The sequence below is a fragment of the Phalacrocorax carbo genome, chromosome 8, assembly GCF_963921805.1.
Source record: "Phalacrocorax carbo chromosome 8, bPhaCar2.1, whole genome shotgun sequence".
Taxonomy (NCBI): Eukaryota; Metazoa; Chordata; class Aves; order Suliformes; family Phalacrocoracidae; genus Phalacrocorax; species Phalacrocorax carbo.
Genome location: NC_087520.1, coordinates 7,227,431 through 7,251,358, shown reverse-complemented (window position 1 = coordinate 7,251,358; position 23,928 = coordinate 7,227,431). Strand labels below are relative to the sequence as shown.

Below are 23,928 nucleotides of genomic sequence, written 5' to 3'. Positions count from 1 at the left end.
AGCCACGGGTACCACCAGGGCTTGGATGCCTGAAAGGTTACATGCCAGCAGCTTTCAACGTCTCCAGGGAGACTTGGTTTTATCTGCTCCTGCTGGTATCAGCCAGAGCACAGACACCACCACCCATGGCTTCCAGGGAGCCCCTCCAGCCCTTGTGCAGCTTCTGTGCTGACTGGGGGCAAAGGGTGGTGGTAAAGAAGGAATAGGGTTAACCTGGGCAAGGCAGGGAAGGAAGCAGCCTCGGCGCACTGCAGGCAGCGGTACAGCTTGCCAGGAGCATCTGAGAGAGATTCAACCTGCATCTCCACCCATGGCTATGCTGCAAAGTCTTCTCATCCCTGTGTCTGCAGCATGGGAGGGAAGGCTGGGGGGGACAACAAGCTGCCTCACCCCCCTACTCCCTGTGCCAGCTTGGCTCCTGCCCCACGGATGCTCCTTGCAGAGCCCTGGTCAGCACCTTCCCCCTTAGGCAGGTCCTAGGGGGCCAGCTCCCCCCCTTGGCTTTTGCAGAGAGAGCCAGGGATGGACATTTCCCAACCACAACCAGGGAAGGGGGTGTTTTGTTGCGGGCAGAGGTGGCTGGCAGCAGAACCAGTCCAGGAGGCAGTGGGGTACCCTGCACCCCGGTGTTCACCAGGAAACCGAGGCAGGGGGGACGGAAGGGGGTGAAATTTCCGCAGTTGTAGAGCAATCACCGTTATCGTCTTGCACTCTGCATGTCACTGCTGCTGGCATGCAGCCCCTGCACACACCAGTGGGGCTTTTCTGCTGAGTGACCCCCTTCCCCACATCCTGGCAGGGGCAGGGTGCTTCTGCAGGTGGCATTGGGTCCCCCTGCACCGTGGGCGCCCAAAACCGAGGGGCTGAGGTGTGGCATGGCGGCGAGGGTGGGAGTGCGGCCCTGACCCCAGTGCCACGGCAGGCGGGGACTGGAGGGCTCGTGAGCAGTGACGTCTCGCCGGGAGGAAACAGCTGCACACCAAGGACGAGCATACGGCCACCAGTACGCACCGAGCGCGCCGGCTGTTCCCGCAAGCACACCCGGCCGGACCTTGGTGCCGCTCGTAAGTGTGTGCTGGCGCGCGGGGGTCCGCGCTGGCGGGCGAGGGGACGCTGCTGGTGTGCAAAGCCACCGTGGCGGCGTGCGAGGGGAGGAAAGCCCTGGTCGGGTGGTAAGCAACGCAAGCAGAGGCTGCAGGGGGGGGATCTTTTTTTTCTTTTTCTTTTTATGAAAAACCCTTCCTTTTTAACAAAATCCTGGGGGGTTTCACAACTGGCGGGTGCTTTTCCAGGTGGGCGCAGGCATTGCTGCAGGGCCCATGGGTGTGTCCTGGCTGGGATGCGCCTTTGTCCATGGCCCAGCGCTGCGGTGGCCGCGGAAGCACCCATCCCTTCATGCAGGGGTCCAAGCTGGGCCCGTCAGGGTGGATCCCCCCGTTCAGTACCTGCCGAGTTTTGCACAGGCAAACGTACCATACGACACCCCAGAGGCACGGAGCCCTAGAAGGGCAGGGAGACTTTTTGGCACTGGGGTGGGGCAGGGCACTTTGGGGACCTCCCTTGCCATGCAGGGAGGATGGATGCTGCTTTTTTTTAACCTGGTGAAGCTCCCTTTCTGCCCCGCAGGCAGGATGATTGGTGGCAGGGCTCTGGGTGTGCCAGGAGAGCCCGCCAGGCAACGGGCAACAAAAATAGCTGCTGGGCTCCTGGGGTGAAACCCCTGAGCCCAAAGCCATGTTGGGGCTGTGGAGAGGCCGGCGGGGTGCACGCTGCTGGGGGAACAGAGGCTTTTTGGCAAGGGCGGGTCGTTCTGCAATGGAGACAGGCTGTGCACATCATTTAGGGTTTCTCATGGCACTACCTCTGCTGGAAGCCCCTCAACACAAACCTCTCCATCATTTCTGGGGGGCAGGTACATCTCCACGCCTGGGCTCTGCAGCCTCCAGGTTTCGCCACATGCCCCACGGATGTGGTGTATTTGTCTGGGTATCCTCCCCAGATCGTCTGCTGGCAGGGCAAGAGCTGGGGCTGCTCCCCCGGCCTCTGCAGAGGTGTCAGCAACAGTGGGGGACAGGGATGGGGCACTGTGGGGACAGGCTGGGGACTGGGTGTGGCCGGGGATTCTCTGCCACTGCTGATATGAGTCGGGCGGTCTCAGCCCAGCTGCCGCATGCGTGGAGCGAGGCAGAAAGGCTGCGCTACATGGGGCTTTCTCCATTCCCTGGAGGGTACACAGCTTCACGTACAGGCTCCTGAGTTGCATTAAAAGGCTGTGTGGGCCAGGGGCTGCGATGTCCTGGTACCCACCCAGCACCTGGCCGCAGTGCAGCCCCACTCCGCACAGGGCACATAGGGACTCTCCCCCAACCAGGAGCCGGGGGAAGGGCAGCTTGCAGCCTCCCCTGCTGAAATGGGAGGGGAAGGTGAAGACAGCTCTGCTTTTCTGCAAAACTTCCTTCCCTCAGTAAGGATGCCTGCGGGTGCTTAGAAGGCTTCCTGCACCCGAGCAGGGTGACCCAGCTGCACCGATGGCTGCAGGACTGGGTCTCCCCCTCCATGGGCACTCTTACACAGATGTGGGGCCAAGACGGGGAAGTTTATGTGATTTTCCCCTGCTTACTCCATGGCATGAAATCGAGCTTGGCTGGGGGCAGAAATCCCCCCAGGGCGGCCCCACTGTGCCTTGAGCTTTCCTGCAACGTGTCTCGGAGGGAGGCCGAGCACTGACGAGGAGCGAGCAGTGCCTCATGGCTGGAACTGACGCTCAGTGGTTCGTTTATGGCCACGTTCCATTTTCCAGCTGTTTCTCTCCTTCCGTCAGCTTTCTCAGAGCAAATGGCGCCGTCCGGGGACTTTCTTTGTGGGGGCTGGGGAGAGCCCACACCGCAACGGGTAGCAGCTATAAATGGTGCTAGTGTTAGAAAACAACCGGTGAATTACCCTGGAAACCCCACTGCGTTTCCTGGGCTCCGCTGTGTGCAGGGGACTGATGGCAGCCTTGATTAGGTGCACAGAAACTCAGATAAAGCTGGTGGGACTTCACGGGGAGTGCCCAGCCCCGGCACCATGCAGTAACAGGGTGTCCCCAGCAGCTGCTGAAGCTGGGATGGTGCCGGGGTTTGGGGGCTGCAGCGACCAGGGGAGAATTGCGGGGTGCAGCATGGATGGTCAGCCCCACAGAGGATGCTCAACTCATTTCCATGTATTCAGCACTTTCTTCCCTTCCCGGTTTCTGTTGGTGCCGGCAGGAAACTGTGCGGGGGCCCATCTCCGCTGCCCCTGGCCTGCGGTGTCCCCAGCTCAGTGCCAGAGAGCAAAGGACCTGGTGACCGCAGGGTGGTTGGCAAAGCCCCTCTCCCTGAGCCTCCTCAACAGCACCTGGCCACCGCCCTCCCACGGGTACTGCACCCTCAGCGACAGCTGGCAGCAGCACCCGAGGGAGGGAGCAAAGCCTCCCTTAACTAACGCAGCCCACAGAGAGGCGGCTTTGTCTCATGTCGGCTTTTCTGTTCCCTCCTGCAGCTCCTCCTTGCCCTCGTTCTGGTGATTTCCAGCTTGGGAAGCCATGGCACCCAAAGGAAAGGTAAGGGTGACCCACTCACGGCAGGCATAGGTACCACGGGTGCCACAGGGCAGACCGCAGAGCCGGGGCAGCATCTCCGTTGTGCAGCAAGGATGGCGGTCAGTGATGCACAAGGGACTTGAAGCTGCCTGGAGCCTGTTTACATTCCTGCCTCTCTAGCCAGTGCTGTCTGGATGTGATGCAGATGGGGGAAGTGCTGGGGTGGGGAGCTGGGAGAGCAGGGGAAGCAAGGAGCAAAAATCCTTTTGGGATCATAGTGGGATAAGCGAGAGAAGCAGGGCTGTGGGAAGGGGAGAAGAAGAGATGTTGTGCTTGGGGATTTGGGCTTTCACTGAAGAGAAATCCCGCCTGTGCCTGAGCCTGCTGCAAGGCATGCAGCCCCACTTTGGCCTCTCCCCCTCAAGCCTGGATTTCTCCCCCCTCTCCGAGCCAGGGCTGGTGCAATGTGGCAGCTGGGTGAGCAGGTGCTCCCTCGCAGCCAGGAAAATATCTCGGCGTGGGTGGAAAACCCTGCCTCAGCGGACAGCTGTGGCTGGTAGGGTACAGTCTGCAGGTGGGGTACATCCTGCCTGCACTGTGCTAGGCGGGGCAGGAGTCCAAGTCCAGAGCTTCCCTTCTCTACTGCTGCGGGCCAGGCTCTGCTTTCCATTCCCTTGAGAAATCAATAATTGCCTCAAGCCCAATTACCTACCTGCCCAGCCAAGGGGGTCGTTGCCTCTGGGTGGGGAAACTGAGGCACAGCATGGGTGAGCATCACCCCTGCAGTGGTCCAGGGCCCCGAGCAGCCATGCAGTGAGAGAGAGCGAAGCCACGCTGGGAATTTTGCTTCCACCCTCCTGGCCCCAGCATGACTTATTTTTAGCTGGGAGGTCCCAGGCTGGCCAGGATGACTCAGAGGCTGGAGGAGGGGAGGCAGAGGGCCCCTGCAGCTGAATTGGTGGATGGAAAGGGGGATGGACATGTGAGGAGGGTGCAGAGGGCAGGATGCTGTTTCCCTCCCGAGTGATGTTTCTGCATCTCCTTGGGCTCGTTCCCACAAGAGTGCAGGGAGCATGGGGCAATGCACAGCGCTGAGCTCCTGCCTCAGTTTCCCTTGCCCTCACCACGGCAGCACTGCGGGAAGGCAGGCAGCTCGTGCTTCAATGGCTCAGCAGGCAGAAACACAGCCCTGCTGCTCCTCCTTGTTTAACCAGGACCAACTTCATGTCTCCCATAACCACCCATGCAACCCCAGCACCCTCCAGCCACCTTCATCCCCTCCTGCTGCCTCCAGGCACCTCCTTTGCCCTGCAGCTCCTTATTTACGTCTCTGCAAGGCACATGTGTGGGCAGCAGCTTGCACCAAGCCAGGAGGATCTAGGAGCTGCTGGGAAGCAAGGCTAAATCCAGCTCTCTGGATGAATCACCTGCAATACGATCTGTCCCCTCTCCTGCCTGCCAGTCTCCCTCGAAGGACAGCGTCTCCTCTTGCCCCGCCTGGTGTCCACAACATGGGACACCAGTGCCAGCAGCTCCTCCCAAGAGGGCCTGTGGGATGTGCCCAGCCCGGGCTGGTTTCCCTCTGGAAAATGGGGGCACAGAGGCCAGCTGTGTGAGATGCACGGTGGAGCTGTTGTGCTGCAGCGTTGGGATGGGGCCTGGGGGAGTGACAGGTACGGGGCTGCCCCATGTCCATCCCCTTGGGTTTATTCCTGGAGGCACTTGCCGTGTCAGGGATGCTGGCACGGGTGCTGTCTCCCTGAAGCCCATCTTTTCTGGGGACATGTTGGCTTTAGATGCCCATGTTGGCAACAGCCCTGGGCATTTGTACAGCTCCCAGGGATTTTAAACAAGCCCTGCCGCAGATCCTGAGCAAGTAAGCCCTGGGAGGTGTACGCACCCAGTTGGCACATGGTATGAGCACAGTCAAGGAAGGATGTTGAGAGTTCCCCAGCATGCTGACACAACTGAGAGCCCCAGCTCAGCCTGGCTCCCAGCCCTCCTACTCCTCAGCAAGACTGCAAAGGAAACACTGCTCTGTAGCTCTTCCTGCTCCCTGCCTCCGGTGGGGATGTGTCCCAGTTCCTTATGTGGGGCCAGGCTGGTTTCACATATGGTTCCACCTGGGGTTTGTACTGGTCTCGTTCAGAGTCCAGCTCCAGACTCCCCCCGGGCAAAGCTGACCTGGGGAGGCGAAACCCAGTCCCTGCTTTTTCCTGAGGTCTCTGTTTGGGGGTGTCGCTCCTGGGCTCCCCATTGTGCAGCCTGGAGGTGCAGAGGAGCAGACAGAAGTGGATCATGCCAACCCCCAGGATTTCTCAGGCTCCTGGGAAAGCCTTTCCCTGTATCCAGGATCTCTGCTCCAACCCCTTGAACCAGCCTGGTCCCTGCAAGAGCGCACACTGGGGCAGGACAAGCTGTTGGCAGCTCTGGAGCTTCTCAGTGGGCTTAGTAGTCCACGATGATTTCGTGCCTGTAAATGCAGCTCCTCACTTGGAGGCCATGCAGAGCTTGGACATCCTCAGCATCCAGAGGGTTTCCCTGCTCACAACAGGCGGTAGGAAAATTACTTCCTTCATCACTCCCAATCCACTCCCATTACTCCCTTCAGCCTGGCTGCATTGCAGGGGGATCACCCTGATCCTTCCATACCTTCCTCTGTGTTCAGGGTCTCCAACCCTCCCGTGGGGTCTCCCCTTTTCCTACTGAACCCCCCAGATGGAGCTGGGAACACAAACGTGCTCAAGAAACCTCTTCAAACCACCGGCTCTCTCTGGCACAGTGGGGAGGGTTGTATCCAGCTTAAACATGGGGCACAAGCAGCAAAAAGAGAGCAATGCCAGTGAGGTATGAGAGGGAAGGCTGTGTAGTCCAGTGACCCTGCACACAAACAATTTTCACAGTAGGGAGAGCAAACAGGAAAAGGAAAAATTGATGACAACAAGTGTTTATGTTTGAGGCTGCACTTTGTCTTCAGGCAGCCTGAGCGGGAGCAGATCTCACCCCAGTCCTGCCCAGCTTCAACTTCTCCTTTCTCCCATTCCGCTGGGGACTTCTCCTTCCCCTTTCACCTCACCTCCTTTTCCCTAGGTCTACAGGGGCTCGGTGAAGGATTTTCCAGGCTTTGATGCCAGCCAGGATGCGGAGGCCTTGTACAATGCCATGAAGGGATTTGGTACGGATGTTCCTCTGGACTGTCACCCTGGGGCCACCCTGACGTGCCCTATTCCTTCAGCTGACCCTTGCACGGCTGGGCATCCTGCATCACCTCCCCTTCAGCTGCCTGTCTGCATTAGCAGCGTGCCAGGATCTCTCCTGGCTCTCCTTTCCTCCCTGGAGGCAGCTCAGCTCTGCTTCTCCTCCCAGCCCCGAGTCAGACGCACCTTTGGGCATGGCAGGATGGCTATGACGAGCCCAGCCGTGGGGGGTGAGACCCAGCCATGGGGGCTAAATGTGACTCCTGTCTCTCCCCACAGGCAGCGACAAGGAGGCCATCCTTGACCTCATCACCTCCAGAAGCAACAAGCAGCGAGTGGAGATCTGCCAAGCCTACAAGTCCCTCTACGGGAAGGTAATGGCAGAAGCGTTCCCTGGTCCATGCCCCCACTGGAGACGCAGGTGGCCATGGCTCTCACCAACCAGCCCATGCAGGGATCCTCTGCTCCCTGGACCCTCTCAGAGATGCTGTGGAGCAAAGGGTTCCCCAGCCCCTTTCTCCCCCTCCACCAGGACCTCATTGCAGACCTCAAGTATGAGCTGACAGGGAAGTTTGAGCGTCTGATTGTGAGCCTGATGCGGCCCCCAGCTTACAGCGACGCCAAGGAGATCAAAGATGCCATCGCGGTAAGGGGTGGGCAGGCCCGCTGGGGCCCCTCTGAGGACACCCCAGCTGGCCCCGCTGCTCATGGGGCTGCGTCTCTGCCCGCAGGGCATTGGCACAGATGAGAAGTGCCTCATCGAGATCCTTGCGTCCCGCACCAACCAGGAGATCCACGACCTGGTGGCTGCCTACAAAGACGGTGAGGACTGGGGAAGGGCAGGGGCTGCCCTGTGCCCCCTCAGGCCGGGTCAAGAGGCAGAGGTGAGGGGATCCAGCTCTCCAGGCACTAACCTCTCCTTCTTTCACCAGCCTATGAGAGAGACTTGGAGGCTGACATTGTTGGAGACACATCGGGCCATTTCAAGAAGATGCTCGTCGTTCTGCTTCAGGTATGTCCATCTGTCCAGTATCTGTAGGTGGTGGGTCCCTGCACCCAGCAGGGCTGAGGTTGTCTCTGTCCCACAGGGCACCAGGGAGGAGGATAACGTGGTGAGCGAAGACCTAGTGGAACAGGATGCCAAGGTGAGGCTTGGCAGGTAGCTGGGAGGGGTGGCATCTGGGCAGGGATGGGGCTGGTGGCAGTGGGACCATCTGGACTTAGGGCTGCGGAAGGTGGGTGAGTGCCACAGGTGTCCGTGCTCGGGCAGAGCCCCACGTGAGCAGCACCCTGACTCAGGCTGTGCTGCCTTCCCCATCCCACAAGGACCTGCTGGAAGCCGGTGAGCTGAAATGGGGCACGGACGAAGCCCAGTTCATCTACATCCTTGGCCGGCGAAGCAAGCAGCACCTCCGCCTGGGTGAGCATCTCCTGCAAGCTCAAGGTTGGGCTTGAAGGTAACTTGGCAGCTTCTCCAGCCATCACCTCACTCTCGTCCTGCAGTCTTTGATGAGTACCTGAAGATTTCCGGGAAGCCAATCGAAAGGAGCATCCGGGGAGAGCTCTCTGGTGACTTTGAGAAGCTGATGCTGGCCGTGGGTAAGTCAGCCCCGTGTGGGGAGTGCTGCAGAAACACACTGCTGGCCTTGCCGGGGTGGGAGGGCTCAGCGCAAGAGCCAGCAGGGTTGGGGTTGCAGCTGTACCCGGTTTCACGGAGCTCAGGGAGGCTCTACCAAGGCGGGTGGAGATGCTGAATGTGGTGCCCAAGGGGCATGGGTGCTCAGAGGCTGGGGCACTGGTGAAGCCAGGTGCCGGCATCTCTCACCATGTCTCAATTTCCCCGCAGTGAAGTGCATCAGAAGCACAGCAGAGTATTTTGCTGAAAGGCTCTACAAGGCCATGAAGGTGAGTGGATTGCCCTTTCTCCAGGGGGTCCCCACAGCATTGTGGGGAGCCGGCCAGAGGAGGGGTCCCCTTGAAACAGGGTGCTGCTGGAGGGCAGGGTGATGGAGGTCCATAAAGACAGGACTTCTGTGATATGGGGTCTCTGCTCTTCACTCTAAAAGAGTTATTCCTTCAGACCCAGGGCTGGGTAGAAATTTGATAGAAGGTCCCAAATGTGATGGGCTGAGCAGGGCTGCTTGGCCATCCCAGGCTTGATGCAGGGGCTCCTCCATTGCAGGGGCTGGGCACAAGAGACAACACGCTGATCCGCATCATGGTGTCCCGCAGCGAGATCGACATGCTGGACATCCGGGAGGTGTTCAGGACCAAGTATGAGAAATCTCTCCACAACATGATAAAGGTAAGTGCTAGGGGTTCCCAGTCACCATCCGAGCAGCTGCTAGTGCTGCCTTCCTCGTAAGGCCAGTGCCCGTGGGAGGGCTGAGCCCCATCCTCAGCCACCCTGTGCTGGATGGCCATCTCTGAGGGCAAGGCTCGGGGAGACCCCTCTCCATGTGCCCATCCCATGGCACTACCTTGACCCTCCCTGCCACATAGTTCTCCATCGCCGTCTGTTTTTCCAGGAGGACACCTCTGGGGAGTACAAGAAGGCTCTGCTGAAGCTGTGTGGAGGGGACGATGAGTAAGATCACCTGTCACTCCTTGTTTGTCCCTCTTCATCCCCTTGGTGCTGGGTACAAACCTCTGGGTCAGAGCCTGGTGGAGCACCTGGACCAGCAGCACACGTAGTGACAGCGGTTTGGTACAGGGGACCCTGTGGCCCCTCTGCATGGCCAACCACGATGCCATGGTCCTTTCTTGGCAAGTGGCAGCCCCACAGGGCAGAGATAAACACCTGGAGGGAGGATGCTCCTGTGGGGGCGGTTGGGATTTACCACCCGCTTCCCCCCATTCCCACCCAGCCCCACAGCAAGTGCCCGGCTCCTGCCCACCTGCCCCCCATGCCCAGAATGTGATGGGTACAAAACACCTCTCGTGGAGGGGCAGGATGGGGTGCGGGGCTGAGCAGGGGGTGGCTGCTGGTGGGGCGCGGTGCCCCCATGGCTCACTGTCCCCTGTCCTTGCCCTCCCATTGCAGTGCCGCAGGTGAGTTCTTCCCCGAGGCGGCGCAGGTGGCCTATCGGATGTGGGAGCTTAGCGCAGTGGCCAAAGTAGAGGTCAGCACCCCCCAGCCCTCTTGCACCCCACCTCTGCTCGCTGCCAGCTTGGGACCCCCGGCTGCTCCTCTCTGCCGTGGGGCACGGCCAGCCCTTCACCTCTGCTCTGCCTCTCGCTCCGCGGCTTCTCTCAATGCCGTTCTCCAGTTTTGGGGCACAAGGATGGTGGGGCGTAACCGGCAGGGCTGGCTCCCCCGCACCGGCTCCACTAACCCCCTTCTCTCTCTGAGGCCTCTCTCCCTCGGGGCAGCAGGCCCTGCATGTCTGTACAATGCATCACACGCAGCCCTGGCTCCGGTGCCCACCGGAGATCTCCTGCTCCCCAGGGCAGCCCACCCCAATGCCAGGGCTGGCCGGGGCACGGCCATGCCATGGGGAGCCAGCACCCTGCATGCAGCTGGAGGCACCCACAGAAGGGTGCCTGGGGATGTGCAGAAAAGGCAGCCTGAGCCCTTCATGCAAGGGGAGGACAGAGATGTGCTGGGAGCTGTAAGGACGCGGGAGGATAGAGTTACAGGGCAGGAGCGGGCACCATTTCAGCCACTCCTCTTTGGCTCTCAGCTGATGTGGCCGGCCCTGGCCAAGGTGTCCCAGTGCTAGGGGAGGCGGGTATAACACCAAGCAGGACACTGAAACTCCAGGGACTGTTGCCACCTTCTCCCCGCTCTCTGCTGGCCTGGCTACGGTTTGCCCCTTGATGGAAGGGGTGACAGTGGCAGGGACATCCTCACTGAGACCCAGGTGCTTGCACTAACACACAACCTGCTTTGGCCTCGGCTTGCCGGGTGGCACCTTCCCTCCCTTTCTCCATCCCCTCCTCTCTCTCCATCCCTCCCTCCACACGCTCAGCTCAGGGGTGAACCCAAACCCCTCTGTGCATCCACAGCTGAGAGGAACCGTGCAGCCCGCGGGAAGCTTCAATGATGATGGGGACGCGCAGGTGCTGAGGAAGGCAATGAAGGGCCTGGGTAAGTGGGGACCGTGCACCCAGCCCCTTCCTTCTGCTCCGCAACAGCTCCTGGGGCAGAAAACTCACCCTGGCCCATACAGGGCTGCATGAAAGCCCAAGGGAGGGGGAAAAGAGCCAGTTTTGGAGCCGTGGGAGCTTCCTCTTCCCCATTTGCCATTTACAGCGGGGGACAGCAATGTGCCTGTGGTCAGGGGTGACATAGCGTGGCTCTGCTGGCCCCCCCTGGCTCTCCCTAGCATTGCTGCTGTCATTGCAGGCACAGACGAAGGGGCCATCATCGAGGTGGTGACGAAGAGGAGCAACGCCCAGAGGCAGCAGATCCTAAAAGCTTACAAGGCTCACTATGGCAGGGTACTGCCAGCCCCCCCTTCCCACCCTGCTCCTTCCTTCTGCCCACATCCTGCCCCTTCCCACACAGAGATCTGCCCCTCACTGACAGAAATCCTGCCCAGGGAGCAGCGGGCAGCCAGAGCACCCCAATTTGCTCCAGCATGACTCCCCCAAGGAAGACCGAATTGTCAAAGCAACCTCCTGCTCTGGGTGAACCACCAGCCCAAGGGGAGGGTGTCCCTTCCCCTTCACTTGCCCCATCCTTGGTCCCACACAGAGGATTCCAGAGCCAGGATCTCCCCAAAACCACCCCACAAAATGTGACAGTAGACCACCCCAAGGGTCTTCCCAGATGTCTCCCACCTCCACACTCTCCTCCCATTTTCTCCCTGGTGTTGCCTCAGCTGGACCACCCCTGCAGAAGGGGCTGAGGACTGAACCCTCAAACGCTTTTGCAGGACCTGATGGCAGACCTGAAATCTGAGCTGTCGGGCAGCTTGGCGAAGCTGATCCTCGGGCTCATGCTGACGCCGGCGCAGTACGATGCCAAGCAGCTGAGGAAGGCCGTGGAGGTAACTGCCACGCTGGTGGTATCGGCTTCCGCACGTAGGGACGGCAGTTTTCGCTGTGGTTTTACCCACACTGCCACTAGCCTAGGGCTGTGAGTGCACCCCAGCTTCACACACCCCCAGGCTCTCGTCTCCTGTGCAGAAGGAAAGCAGAGCAGAAAGCACCAGGACAAGGACCTGGTTTGCACTCAAGATCTGCTGGGAGTCCCGTTTGGCCTCTTTGCAGCCCAGCATGCTCTAACCAGCTCATATGCAAAGCCTCTCAGGGAGGCCTCCCAGTGCTTTACAGAGCATCCCCACTTTGCAGCAGGAGCAGTGCCCTGCCAGGCGCAGGCAGCCACAGGAGAGCCAGGGTAGGGGCAAACCAGTGGTGTGCAGCACTGTCCACCAGTCACACCAGTTGGGACCCCACTAGCAGCACACTTGGACACTTTTGTGCTGGTTCCTACCAGCCCTTGGGGCCATTTGCTGGACATGGACTTTTGGCATGTTGTAGCCCTGGGGTCAGAGCAGCCCCTCCTTGCCTGGCACTGGCGGGGTGGTGCCACCATGTCCCCGTCCAGCACCCCACCATGCCGCTCTCTTCCAGGGAGCCGGAACAGATGAGAGTGTCCTCATCGAAATCATGGCCACGCGGAACAACCAGGAGATCACAGCTATCAACAAGGCGTATCAGGAAGGTACGGTGGGGAGCACCAGGTCCTGGGCACGGGCCACATTTAACACTGCTTGAGACCCTTTCAAGAGCCTGGGGTACAATTTTTGTCTCTGGGTTGGGTCCATGGCTTGGTGCTGTGAAGGTCTATTAGTCCCTCCAGGCAACAGCAGCTCTTCTCCAGCTCCAACACCTTATTAAAGAGAAGTGGAAACCTGGGATGAGGCTGGCAGGAGCCCTCAAATCCATCCTGTGATTTCTCACATCCCTAGACCCTGCGCTTCTCTTCCCCTTCCATCCATGCCCCCTCCTCCCTAGGGAACAAGAGCCGTAAGCTCCAGGTTAAATCCCCAGCCTCTTCTCCTTCAGAAACCCCATGGTTTTAAACAGATGGCTCTGTGGCTGGTCGCGCCTCACAGAGTGCTAGTCCTGGCCCCTCTCTGTGTCACAGTGACATGCCCCAGCTCTGCCACCAATGTCTTCTCCCATGAGAGCTCTTTCACAAAGATCCCTTTCCCTTGAGAGCACCTGGAGCAAGAGGCTGTCCGCCTGCCCAGGGCATTAGAGCTGCTGAGGTAATCCCCTCCTCCCCAGGCCTCACAATAGCAGATGGAGGCATCTGCTTCAGCCGTGCAAAGGCTGGAGGATGGCCACCACCATCTACAGGCCCCACGGGGATCACAGGCACAATGGGCGCTGGTGGGTGGGAAGCAGAGCTGCAGGTAGGGTGCAGGCTCAGCCGTTGCCCTTCTCCACAGCCTACCACAAGCGCCTGGAAGATGACCTGAGCTCTGACACATCGGGGCATTTCAAGAGGATTCTCGTCTCCCTGGCTCTGGTAAGGGCAGCTCTTGCTGGGGATTGTCCCCTCCCTGCTGCAGGCAGCAGCGGGTGTCTGCAAGGACAGTGGCTATGGAGAAGATAAATCACCACCGCCTGGCTGGGCAGCACTGCTGGACCCTGTGTGCCACCCCCTTGCTTGGGGCTCTCCCGGGAGATGTCCTCTCCCCAGCTCCATGATTTTTGTATTGAACCACAGGGCAACCGCGATGAAGGACCAGAGAACCTCACACAAGCACACGAAGATGCCAAGGTAAGAACCCTACCGGCAGTGCTGTTACAGGCTCTGCAAAAAAAAAAAAAAGATGTTCCATCCCCTGGTTTAGAAATTGCATCCTCAGGGAAGCAAATGCTGCTGGGCAGGGCCTCTGTAAGCTGCAGGGGGAAATGACAGGTGAAGTGACACCCTTGAAGGTAAAGCTCCCAGGCCTGATTTCTGATGTTCTGGGCTCTGCTGCTGCATGCACAGGGAAGATGCAAACCATGAGAGGTCCCAGCCCTGGGGACCAGTAACACACACTGATACTGAAATCTGGCACTTGAGCTTCAAATGCAGCTTTGGGTTGGTCTGCAGGAACTACCTGCCTCTTTGTGTTGTGCACGGGGCAGCCCTGAAGCCTAAGCTGCTTTTCACCCTTCCAGCATGCTGGGATGCCAGCATCAGCCCCCAAATCATTGCCTCATCTTTGCTGGGCTGTGGTGAGCCAGGACTGGAGGGGGAAGGCTGAGCAGCCAGAAGTGGTGCGGGGGGGGGTGCTGGGGCCCCATTGCCTGGCTCAGCTCCCAGTCCCAGGAGACCTGTGACCCTCGGACTGTACGCCTTGGCCTCCTGCTCTCTTCTGAAGGGGGTTGGGAAGCTCAGTGCAGGGCCAAACCCAAGCTCTCGCTCTGCTGTCCTGCCCCAGAGCTGCTTGCTCCCACGCATGCCAGCAGCACGCAGACGGGCAGCTCTCCCAGTGGGGCTGCTGCCGGCAGAGGGAGCGGATGCTGCGCTGCCTGCACCCCGCCGCATGTGCTGCTGCTCGCCTTGACCTGCTGCAGAGGAAGAGAGAGCCAGGGATGACAAACACAGGGGCGAGACAGCCAGGCGACATCTGGCCTGGCACTGCGCTGCGTTTTGTCAGCAAAGCTGCCCTTCCCCTCCTCCTGCTGCCAGTGCCTGGCAGAGTCGGGCAGGCCAGTGTGAGCCAGCCTGGGACCAGGCAAGGATGCTCCCCAAGGAGCAATGGGCTGGTGCCCAAGACCCAGGGGTGGGGGGCTCACTTTGTCTGGCCAAAGACCACCCCACACCCCCCCCCAGCTAGCAGTGTGGGGTACAAACTGGAGGACACAGGCCCAAAGATCAGGCCCACTCACAGGGAAGCAGGGGAGCTGGAGACAGGTCATTTGGGGGGGATTTTGCTAGGCTTCCCTCACTTTGTCAGGGAAGGATAAAGGTTGAGCAGCACCTTATGACCCTGTTGTCTTCCTCTCTCTCTCTTTCTCTCTGCCAGGTTGTTGCTGAGACCCTGGTGAGTGCCTGCCCTTTCGCTCCTCATCCTTTTGCATGTTTGAAGGGATGCTGGGGTCCTCGGATGCAGGGCTGGGGCTGGGAGGAGCAGCCCCATGCACCAGGGCTCCTTTGGCCATGCAGGCTGTGCTTGCTTGCTCAGGGCTCCAGGGTCCTTGCATGAGCATCGGGTGGCAAGGGGACAGATGGGACCTGCATGAGGGCATTTCCCTGCAGCGCTGGGCAGGGAGAGAGCAGGGCAGGAGAGAGGGAAAGCCACCTTCCTGCCCTTGGGAGGGCTGGGGGCCAATCCTGTCTGCTGCCTGCACGCAGGACCCATGTTCCTGGCAGCCTGAGACTCGGAGCCAGCTTCCCTGGCTCACCAAAAGTGGGAATTAGGGAAGGGGTGACTTTCTACTGCAATAGCCTAACAGGCGCAATATGTGCAGCCTCCCAGTTCAGCCCCGCAGCAGGGGTGGCAGCCGTTTCACCCGTGGGCAGCACTGCTGCAGCCCAGAGTGGAGGGTGGTTCCTGTGTCTGGCAGCTCTGCATTTCCTGTTCAATGTTGGTCACCCCCAAAACATCCTCCCCAAAGGACAAAAAAAAAATCTTAACCATGAGCATTGCAAAGCTTTTCTCATAAATCTGGAACATATCTTTTCAGAGGTAATGTGTGAGTGTGCAGCTGTGCACCTTCACATCCATACGCACAAAATGCCTTTTTTGGCCAAAAAAAAGCTGTTTTCCTGCTCATCAGAGGCCACCCTCTTTGCAAGAGGGTGTTCAGGACTGGCTGTCCCAGGAAAGGCCACTTAACATCTTTGCCCCTCTCTGCTATGCTTGTCCCCCTGCCTCTCTGTTCACTCTCGGATGCTCTCCCAGAAACTTGCTGATGTCTCCAGCAACGACTCCAGCGACTCCCTGGAGACCCGCTTCCTCAGCATCCTCTGCACCCGCAGCTACCCCCACCTCCGCAGAGGTAGGACCACATTTCTCCATCGCTGCTGGACGGTCAGCTGTGTCACAAATGCTTTGATTTGGGCTGGATGGGACTCCTGGGCAGCAGGAAGTTGGGGTGGCCCTGTCTCCCCAGTGGTGGGAGGAGATGGCATTTGGTGTGGGTGGCTGAAGTGACCAAAGCCTGCTCTGGTCCCATCTGGTCCAGAAGTCTCCATGGTTGAGGCTTGGGTCTCCTTGGTGCCCAGGGCTGGGACGGAACGCTCGGCAGTGACGCTTTCCTCTCCCATCCCCAGTGTTTCAGGACTTCATCAAATTGACGAACCATGATGTGGAGCATGCCATCAGGAAGCGGATGTCAGGAGATGTGAGGGATGCCTTCCTAGCCATCGGTCAGTACCCAGTGGATGCTTCCTCGGGGCAGGGCTCCCCAGAGGGCAGGCAGCCCCTTTGCCTGCCTCTGCCAAGGCAAAATGATGCCAGATTCCTGCTGTCTTTGGGCCACGGAGGCTCCCAGCATGGCATGCGGTCAGGGCACCTTACATGGCCAAACCTGCACCCCTGTACCAAGGAGGGGTTTGCAGCTGACCCAATGGGTGGCATAGCTCCTCGCTGTGATGTGTCCCCTGGGTGCCACAAGCAAGGAGCCCACTTTCTCTCTCCTCTGTCTTGCAGTCCGGAGTGTGAAGAACAAGCCAGCCTTCTTCGCTGACAAGCTCTACAAGTCCATGAAGGTGCAGATGGGCTCTCCTGGGGCCAGGCTGTGGGAGGGGGCTATGCTGGGCAGACAACCTTTGGAACTCTCTAATTTAACCCCACAGCAGTGATGGGGTTTTTCCCTGGGCCATCCCTGAGGGAGCTGGGCAGGGCTGAGCTCAAACCAATACTGGGGTTAGCAGGAGACGTGGCAGGCTTGTGTCTTGCCAGCGGCAAGCCCAGCACGTGTCCAAGGAGAGATCATAGAATATTTTGGATTGAAAGGGACGTTTAAAGATCATCTAGTCTGTCCGCCCCCCACCATGAGCAGGGGCATCTTCAACTAGATCAGGTTGCTCAGAGCCCCATCCAACCTGACCTTCAATGTCTCTAGGGATGGGGCCTCCACAACCTCTCTGGGCAACATGTGCCAGTGTTTCACCACCCTCATCATAAAAAATTTCTTCCTTATATCTAGTCTGAATCTACCCTCTTTTAGTTTAAAACCACTATCCCTTGTCCTGTCACTTCAGGCCTTACTAAAAAGTCTGTCCCCATCTTTCTTATAAGCCCCCTTTAAGCACCAAAAGGCCACAGTAAGGTGTCCCCACAGCCTTCTCTTCTCCAGGCTGAACAACCCAACTCTCTCAGCCTGTCCTCATAGGAGAGGTGCTTCAGCCCTCTGATCATTTGTGTGGCCCTCCTCTGGACCCAATCCTCAGCTTGGACTGTCCTGTAGATGCTGGGAGGGCCCCTGAGTCCCAGCCCCTCCAGGATTATTTGTTCAAGCTCCCCTTTGCAGGGTGCTGGCACGGATGAGAGGACCCTCACCCGGATCATGATTTCCCGGAGCGAGATCGACCTGTTCAACATCCGGGGCGAGTTCATAGACCTGTTCGACAAATCGCTGCACCACATGATTGAGGTGAGCGGACATGGGCATCCCAGCTTGTCACCTTGTCTGGATGAGCCCTGGCCATGAGCCCTGCAGGGACCCGAGCCGTGAGCCATGCCGTGAGTGGCACAGGGGCTGAGCATCACCTGGGGAGGGGGAACCTGCCCCAGCCAGCCACGGTACACAGCTCTGGCTGTAGAGGGGCTGTACCTACACTTTCCACTGCTGCACAGACGCCTGCAGGGCGGCAGGGCATGGAGCTATGCCTTCCCTGCACCCAGTGCCCTGAGCTGGGCTTCCCCAGGGCAAGCATCAGTAGGCGGTTCTCTGACATGGGTCTCCTTCTTGCAGAAGGACACCTCTGGCGACTACCGCAAGGCCCTGCTGGTCTTGTGCGGAGGGGAGGACTAAGCATCCGCGGGTGCCCCTTCTTCGTGTCTGAGCCAGCACGCATGCACCCACCGCCTTGATGTCACTGCAGCTTCGGGGGCTTCAGGGGACACTTGGATCCCTGCAGAGGACTACTCACTTTGCGTTGGAAAGTGGCACCACATTGCAAGCGCGGAAGTCTCGGGGAGGGGAGCAGAGGGGTCTGGGTAGGGGGATTATTGTCTGTCTTGGTGCAAAATAATTCATACCCAAACATACCACTAACACAGGAATTTACCCAGATGGAGAAGACAATTTTAAATCTCATAAATAAAACTTTTCTGTTGCTGACACTGGGGCAAGAGCTGTCAATTTATTGGGGCAGGTTTTGGTGGGACTGAGCCCGTGCTGAGGAGTCTCAGCATCTCCTTGCTCCTGCAAACATGGGCAGGAGCCCTGCCCCAGCCCCAGGGAGGGCCCTGGAGACTCCGAAGGCCCTCTGAGGAGGACTGCGTGGTCCCCCACCGCTGAGAAAGGGGCTGGAAATGCGTCTGGGGCTGGCAGCAGTGCAGGGGTTTCACTGAGAACTTCACCTCATGCCTCTGAAAACCCCCGGCAGGGTTTGTGCTGTTGTGTGGATGATGCTTTTATAAAACACAGATACAAATCGGACTTGATGGCATCCACCCATCCTTGCACGCAGTTTCCTGTGCTTTCAAGCTGCTGAAGAAGCAGTTGAAAGGCACATGCCATAGGAGCTACACCCCCAAACAGTTTATGTTTGCGCTTCCCCACACCGCCCAGGAGAAAAGAACTGGAATTTCCAAAAGTGGGAAATTCCAGCACTTTCAATTGTTTCCAAGTCAGAACAAAAAGTCTTAAACACCCAAGTCTTCCTCAGAACAGCTGCGTGAGGAAAGCTGCACCTTCAAAATATCAAAGCAGCATTAGGAATAATAACACAATATTATTATAACACTTCAAAACCAGCTGAGGTTGAGAAACAGCATGTAGAGACAAACCAGAGAAGGTGAAACAACTCAGCTGGTAATAACATACACTGAAAATTCCCTTGATGCCTTCCTGTAAAACATCCCCTTGTAATAAAATCACCTTTGTTAGGGGAAAATGGCCTGGCTGAAGATTTTTCACTCTCTCCCAGAGAGATTTGAGCTCCTCTGTGTGTAATAAGGAATGGGCGTCCCAGTCCCGGTGGCACCTGGGTGGACTGAGCCCACCTCACACCCACAGCAGCTCATGGGTCACCTGCCTGGCTGGGAACCTGCTGCGAAAGCTTTGAGCAGATGCAGATGATGTTTTGAAGGAAGGATATAACCCTGATCTTCATCTGCCCGTCTCTTCCTGCAGCTCAGCACTGCAGCTCTCAGCTTCACAGCAGAGGCGTGAGGCTACTGGAAGCTAGACACGGCACAGTGACTGTGGGGAGCAGAGCTGGCCACATCCCCGCAGCTGGGAACAGTGCTCTCAGGGACCCAGCTGCAGTGTCCAAGGAAGTTTTCGGGCTCAGGAGACAACGTGGCACCACTGGGAGGATCAGATTTTGGGCAGTGGAGCTCTGCTCCTCCAGAGCAGGGGGGAAATCTGCTCGGCATTAGCACAGAGCTGCAACACGTGAGCTATCATCCTGCCTCCTTCTTGTTGTCAAAACACAGGCTTTTGGGGTGACACAAGGAGGGGAGTATTCCCTGGGCACACATTTAAACACTCCAGTGAAATTTCTGGCTGTACCACAGTTGCTATAAGCCTGTGCCCGGTGACTCCATCACCACAGCCCAGCTGCCTCCGAGTGGCACAGGACCACAAGTGAGCCCAGGCAGCTCCTTGGGGCCGGTCCCCATGCCGTCTCAGGGCAATGCTGCCGCCAGGATGTCCGGCTGACCTGAGTGCTCCGGTCCCAAGGCCAGGAATTTCTCTGGCACCCACTGCTGGCTGCTCCTATGATGAGGGCAAGATACTGGAGTTACACAGTGTTTGGGGACACGAAGAGAGAGAGTGAGATGGGATTTCCTCCTCAGAGCAACTCCCTCTCCTGGAAAGTCCTGCTGCCAAAAAGCTTTCATCTTGCCCCACTCCATAGTAATCCATCTCCAGCAGCAGTCGGTAAGCTGGAGCAGAAACAGCCGGAGGCATTTTAATCGATGAAAATACTTAAGCACACTCAATATCCTAATTAAACACAGGGTATTTCAGCATCCCACCCCAATGCTGCTGCGGTTGGCAGCACACCAAGGCTGCTCACAGGGGGCTGCCCTACCAGGGAGAACCGCAAACTGGGCTGAGCTCAGCAGAACTGCCCACCCCAAGGGCAATGCCAGGAGGCTGACAGCATCCTGGGAAGCACAAGCATGGCCTCTGGGACTCACTCTGCCCCTGAGGCATTTTGTCCCCGATTTTCACCTTGATGCTTTCTTGCAGAGGTTGATGAATTTGCAGTGAACTCCTCTTTGGAGACCTGCTCCTGTTTGGTGTCATGCGTCGAGTAGATGCATATCCCACTGCCAAGTGAATTAAACTCCTGCTGCCTTCCCATGCTGGAGAGCCTGAGGACTCCACACCAGGCCCAGAGAAATGAGACACTCTGGTTAAAAGCAGCCATGAGGAAGGAGGAGTCACTGGGCAGGGGTGTTGCTCGAGAAGGGCTCCAAGTGAACCAAGAGGAGCCTGGGACCAGCAGCACCAAGACAGGCTGTGGACCCTGCGACATGGAGAAGCACAGAGGAGTGGAAGAAACCCAGTAAGAAGCACAGAGAAGAGGCAGTCAGAAGGTTAGACGTGACTTGTCACCTTGCCAAAGGATTTGGGACAGAGTGAATGTAACCTGCGGTGAAACACAGAACACTGAGTCTAGGAAGGGGAAAGAATATGTTTGGCCTAAGCCAAGCCTGGGGAAGGAAGAACACTTGTTTTGTTTAACGCCCAAATCACTCACTAGTGATTTGTGTTAACTGACAATAAATTAAATAAAAATTCCCCAAGTGAGGACTGTTTTGTCCATGAAACCCTCTACAAGTGGGTGGGTCATAGACCCTTCAGACAGAGCAGCTTCATCCTTGTAGCGTCCTGATCTCTAGAGAAAATACACTTCATAGCACCGCTCTCCAGGAACACCTCCACTCCATCCGCTGGTTCTGACCAGCCCAATCCGAGGGCAATCAGTGGCAGATCTCACGCCTTCTTTCTGTGATCAACAAGAAGGAAAGCGGCTCAAGGAAGGCAAAGAAAGGAAAGGGGAGGACAAAACAATAGGCACAAAAAAGGGAAAGAATTAGAACGGCTGTGAGCAGGGCAAAGCCTGGAGGCAGGTCCGTGGTGACCACACACACTTCAGCCTTCAGGGCTGCCGCAGGGAAGCCGCTGCTGGGGTCTGGGATTTACACACCAGCACCTGGCACGTGGCTGTTGTGCACATTGACCAGCAATGCTGGGGGGCAAGGACTCACTTCCAGGCAAAGCCAATGCCAGATTTCACAGGTTGCAACACGCAAAAAACTCCGCGAGCCCACGTTTCGTTGCAGAGGGTCAGACGTCTCCCTCTGAGTCAGCTCCAGGGGCCACTGCAGATCCTCTTTACTACCAGAACCTGGGAGGAGCCACATCTGGTGCAGTGACACACGGGACGGGACGTTGGTCTTGGTCCTTGGCCCAATGCTGCAACATCAGCAATCCACTTTCATCCCACCCACTGTCCTCCTGTTCCCCTAGAGGGGAGAAACCCAGCCTTCAGTTTTGGGAGCTGGCAGAGGTTTCTTCTTCAGCTCTTCCTCTTCTAAGCCAAAGGAGGAAGAAGCAGCCTCGCCCCTCACGGTCACATGCTGTTCGTGGGCAGCCTGTTCCCTGCAGTGAGCTGAGGCTGGGGAAATGGCTGAGCTCACTGGGGCTGCTCTTCCCACACCATCATCCCTGGAGTTGGCCTTCCAGGACACGATGACTGCTGAGGAGCCCTTTTCTCAGGCATTGCAGGCGGATGAGACATGGCCTGGTGAGAGAGGAAGAGGGGAAAATCCCCTCTGTGTCTGTTGTTGATCTTACTGATTTGGAGTCTGAATAATTCAAAGCTTAAGGCACGAAAAGAAACCCTTAGAGCACTTTCGGACCCAGTTCCCACAGCTCTTGGTTTATCTGTTGTGGGGCTGCACCAGGTCCCACCACAACCCATTCCCTGCTGACTGTGGAGGAGAGAGGGGGGAGGACAACGAGGCTGTGGAGGAAGGCAGGAGGTGGTGATCTCCTGCGAAGTGTGTGACACTGAGCCTTGCCTCACATGCCAGAGGCGGAGAGAGAAGAGAGCTCTCGTTCAGCAAGAGTGTAAACCCAGCAAAGCAAAAGCAGCCCGGCATCCCTGGAAAGCCATGGTGTGACTCCAATCCCCTGTGAAGACAGGGCGCTGCAGGAGGTCTGGGGGAGTAAGACCGCTCCCCAGCACCTCCCTTCTCCATCCCTCTGCTCATCCCTCACCTATCCCAACCCCAACCCCTTCCACGCTCCCTCCTTCCTTCTCCCAGCGGGCCACTCTCCCAGGCTCCCTGCCCTGCCTCTCCCTCACCCTCCATCCCAAAGCCCTCCCATCCTGCCAGGTTAATTTGAGTTCCTGATTTGCATAGGCAGCAGATCGCAATGTTCTGGAAATCCCCTCCTGCGGCTGGAGCTTCCTCCCTGCTCTCACAGCGTCACTGTGGGTCTTCTGCTTCCCTTCCCTTGCTGGAGCATCGGGATGCATCAGATGAGTGCGGCACAAGCAGCAGCAGCCAGCAAAACCCACTGCTGATGCCGAGAGGCACCCATCGGTAGCACCCTGCAGCCCCCTGCAGAGCTAAGCCCACAAGCAGCCCCAGGGTGCTGTGCCAAACCGGCTGCACCCACCACCTGCTCTGCAGCTGTCTCTCTGCTCCCACCTTGCTCCAAGGCCAGCTCCCTTGCATGGCCACCCATGACAGCCAGGTTCTGGGTGGCCCCATCAGGGTTGAAATGCACTCCGTTCACCCAGCAGCGCTGACAGCAGGTGGATTTATTGGGCACCTCAGACTGCTGGGCCGTTTCCACTCGGGGTCCGCACCACCAGACATGCACAAGGCCCACCCTGCTCACCCCTGAGTGGGGTCAACATGGAGGAAGCTAGTCCTGAACCAAAACTAGGAAGAGCAGAGGACAGGAGAGCTCCACCATCTCCACTCGCGGCCGGTGCTCCTTCTGACCCCATTTCCCACAGCACTGTCACAAACATGGAAGCAATCAGGGTGCCTTCACATGAACGAGCCTCTGCTGAAGGTGCTGGACCAGCACTCGGTGCCAAAAAATAACCCTAGTATGTAAAAGTGTCAGCTATGAACACATCTTCACAGCCACACAGGCTTGCTTATGAATCGCAGCTGCCATCAGGTGAGTTTCCTCTCCTGGAAGCATGGCAGGACCAAGGGAATGAGGAAGGACCGACGGGACCAAAAGTCTTTGGTTTTCATAGTGAAACTTGTTCTGGCGTTTGGGCCAGTCTGAGCTGGCGACCTCAGGTAGAAACACAAAGAGCAGCTGGCTAGGGAGATGGAGAGGCATTGGGTGAGAATGCACCATCGGCTGACCACCTCCATGGGCCCTTGGGTGCAGGCAGGCCCCAGACCCCATGGCTCCTCACCCCTCCTGCCAAACACCCATGTTCCTACCACCCAAACCAGCCAGTCTAAAGCAAGGCACTTTTCAGGCCTTGCAGTTCACACCTGGCGAGTGTAGACCAAACATCCTGCCAGGTACAAATTTGTGCCTGCTGGTGAGGAGCTGGGGAGCTGGAATTGGCCTCTATAAAACAGAAGCACTTAAACCCTTGGTGTTTATTCCAGCACCAGCTGGCTCCAACCTTGGTTTTGACTATCAGTTGTCTTAGTGGATGATCTCCAGGGACTACCTGCATCCTCAGCACACCACCACCTGCCTGGCTCCCCTAGAAGAGCCAGCTCCTGCCTGCTCCCCCAGGAACACACATCCTGTTCTGACTCCAGAGATGGATGAGAATGGGATGGAAAGACACATGGGACAACAACAACGCCTCTCACAAGACGCAGCAGTTTCCCTGGGGAGAACCACGACGTGTTTGCAAACCCAGTGAAGTTGCTCAGAAACCAGGCAAGGAGAATGATGTAACCAGGCTCTCCAGTCGTCCAAAAGTGAATCACAGGCCCCCCGACAGCCCCCCCCCCCCATTTTGCTGACTAATACCTGACACAGCTTGGCAGCCCCTGGAAGGAATGGGACAGGAGAGCCCTTTAA

General features: G+C 58.0%; 1 protein-coding gene across 4 annotated transcripts; it reads left to right on the top strand.

Moving 5' to 3' along the window:
- Window positions 1-946: 946 nt before the first annotated feature.
- Window positions 947-18,005, top strand: ANXA6 (annexin A6). 4 transcript variants are annotated; one of them, XM_064458498.1, is made up of 26 exons: window positions 947-1,064; window positions 3,523-3,583; window positions 6,653-6,737; window positions 7,039-7,133; window positions 7,292-7,405; window positions 7,491-7,581; window positions 7,692-7,771; window positions 7,848-7,904; window positions 8,086-8,179; window positions 8,263-8,358; window positions 8,606-8,664; window positions 8,942-9,064; window positions 9,288-9,346; window positions 9,803-9,881; window positions 10,768-10,849; window positions 11,108-11,202; window positions 11,640-11,753; window positions 12,340-12,430; window positions 13,164-13,243; window positions 13,445-13,498; window positions 14,739-14,756; window positions 15,618-15,714; window positions 15,989-16,084; window positions 16,368-16,426; window positions 17,191-17,313; window positions 17,635-18,005. In XM_064458498.1, exons 2-26 carry the CDS (start codon window positions 3,566-3,568, stop codon window positions 17,692-17,694), a joined length of 2,019 nt encoding a protein of 672 aa, XP_064314568.1. In that variant the 5' UTR covers window positions 947-1,064; window positions 3,523-3,565; the 3' UTR covers window positions 17,695-18,005. The 4 variants fall into 4 exon arrangements, with proteins under 4 accessions (XP_064314568.1, XP_064314571.1, XP_064314569.1 ...); XM_064458499.1 differs by lacking the exon at window positions 947-1,064 and adding an exon at window positions 1,115-1,172; XM_064458500.1 differs by lacking the exon at window positions 947-1,064 and adding an exon at window positions 3,381-3,399.
- Window positions 18,006-23,928: the final 5,923 nt, after the last annotated feature.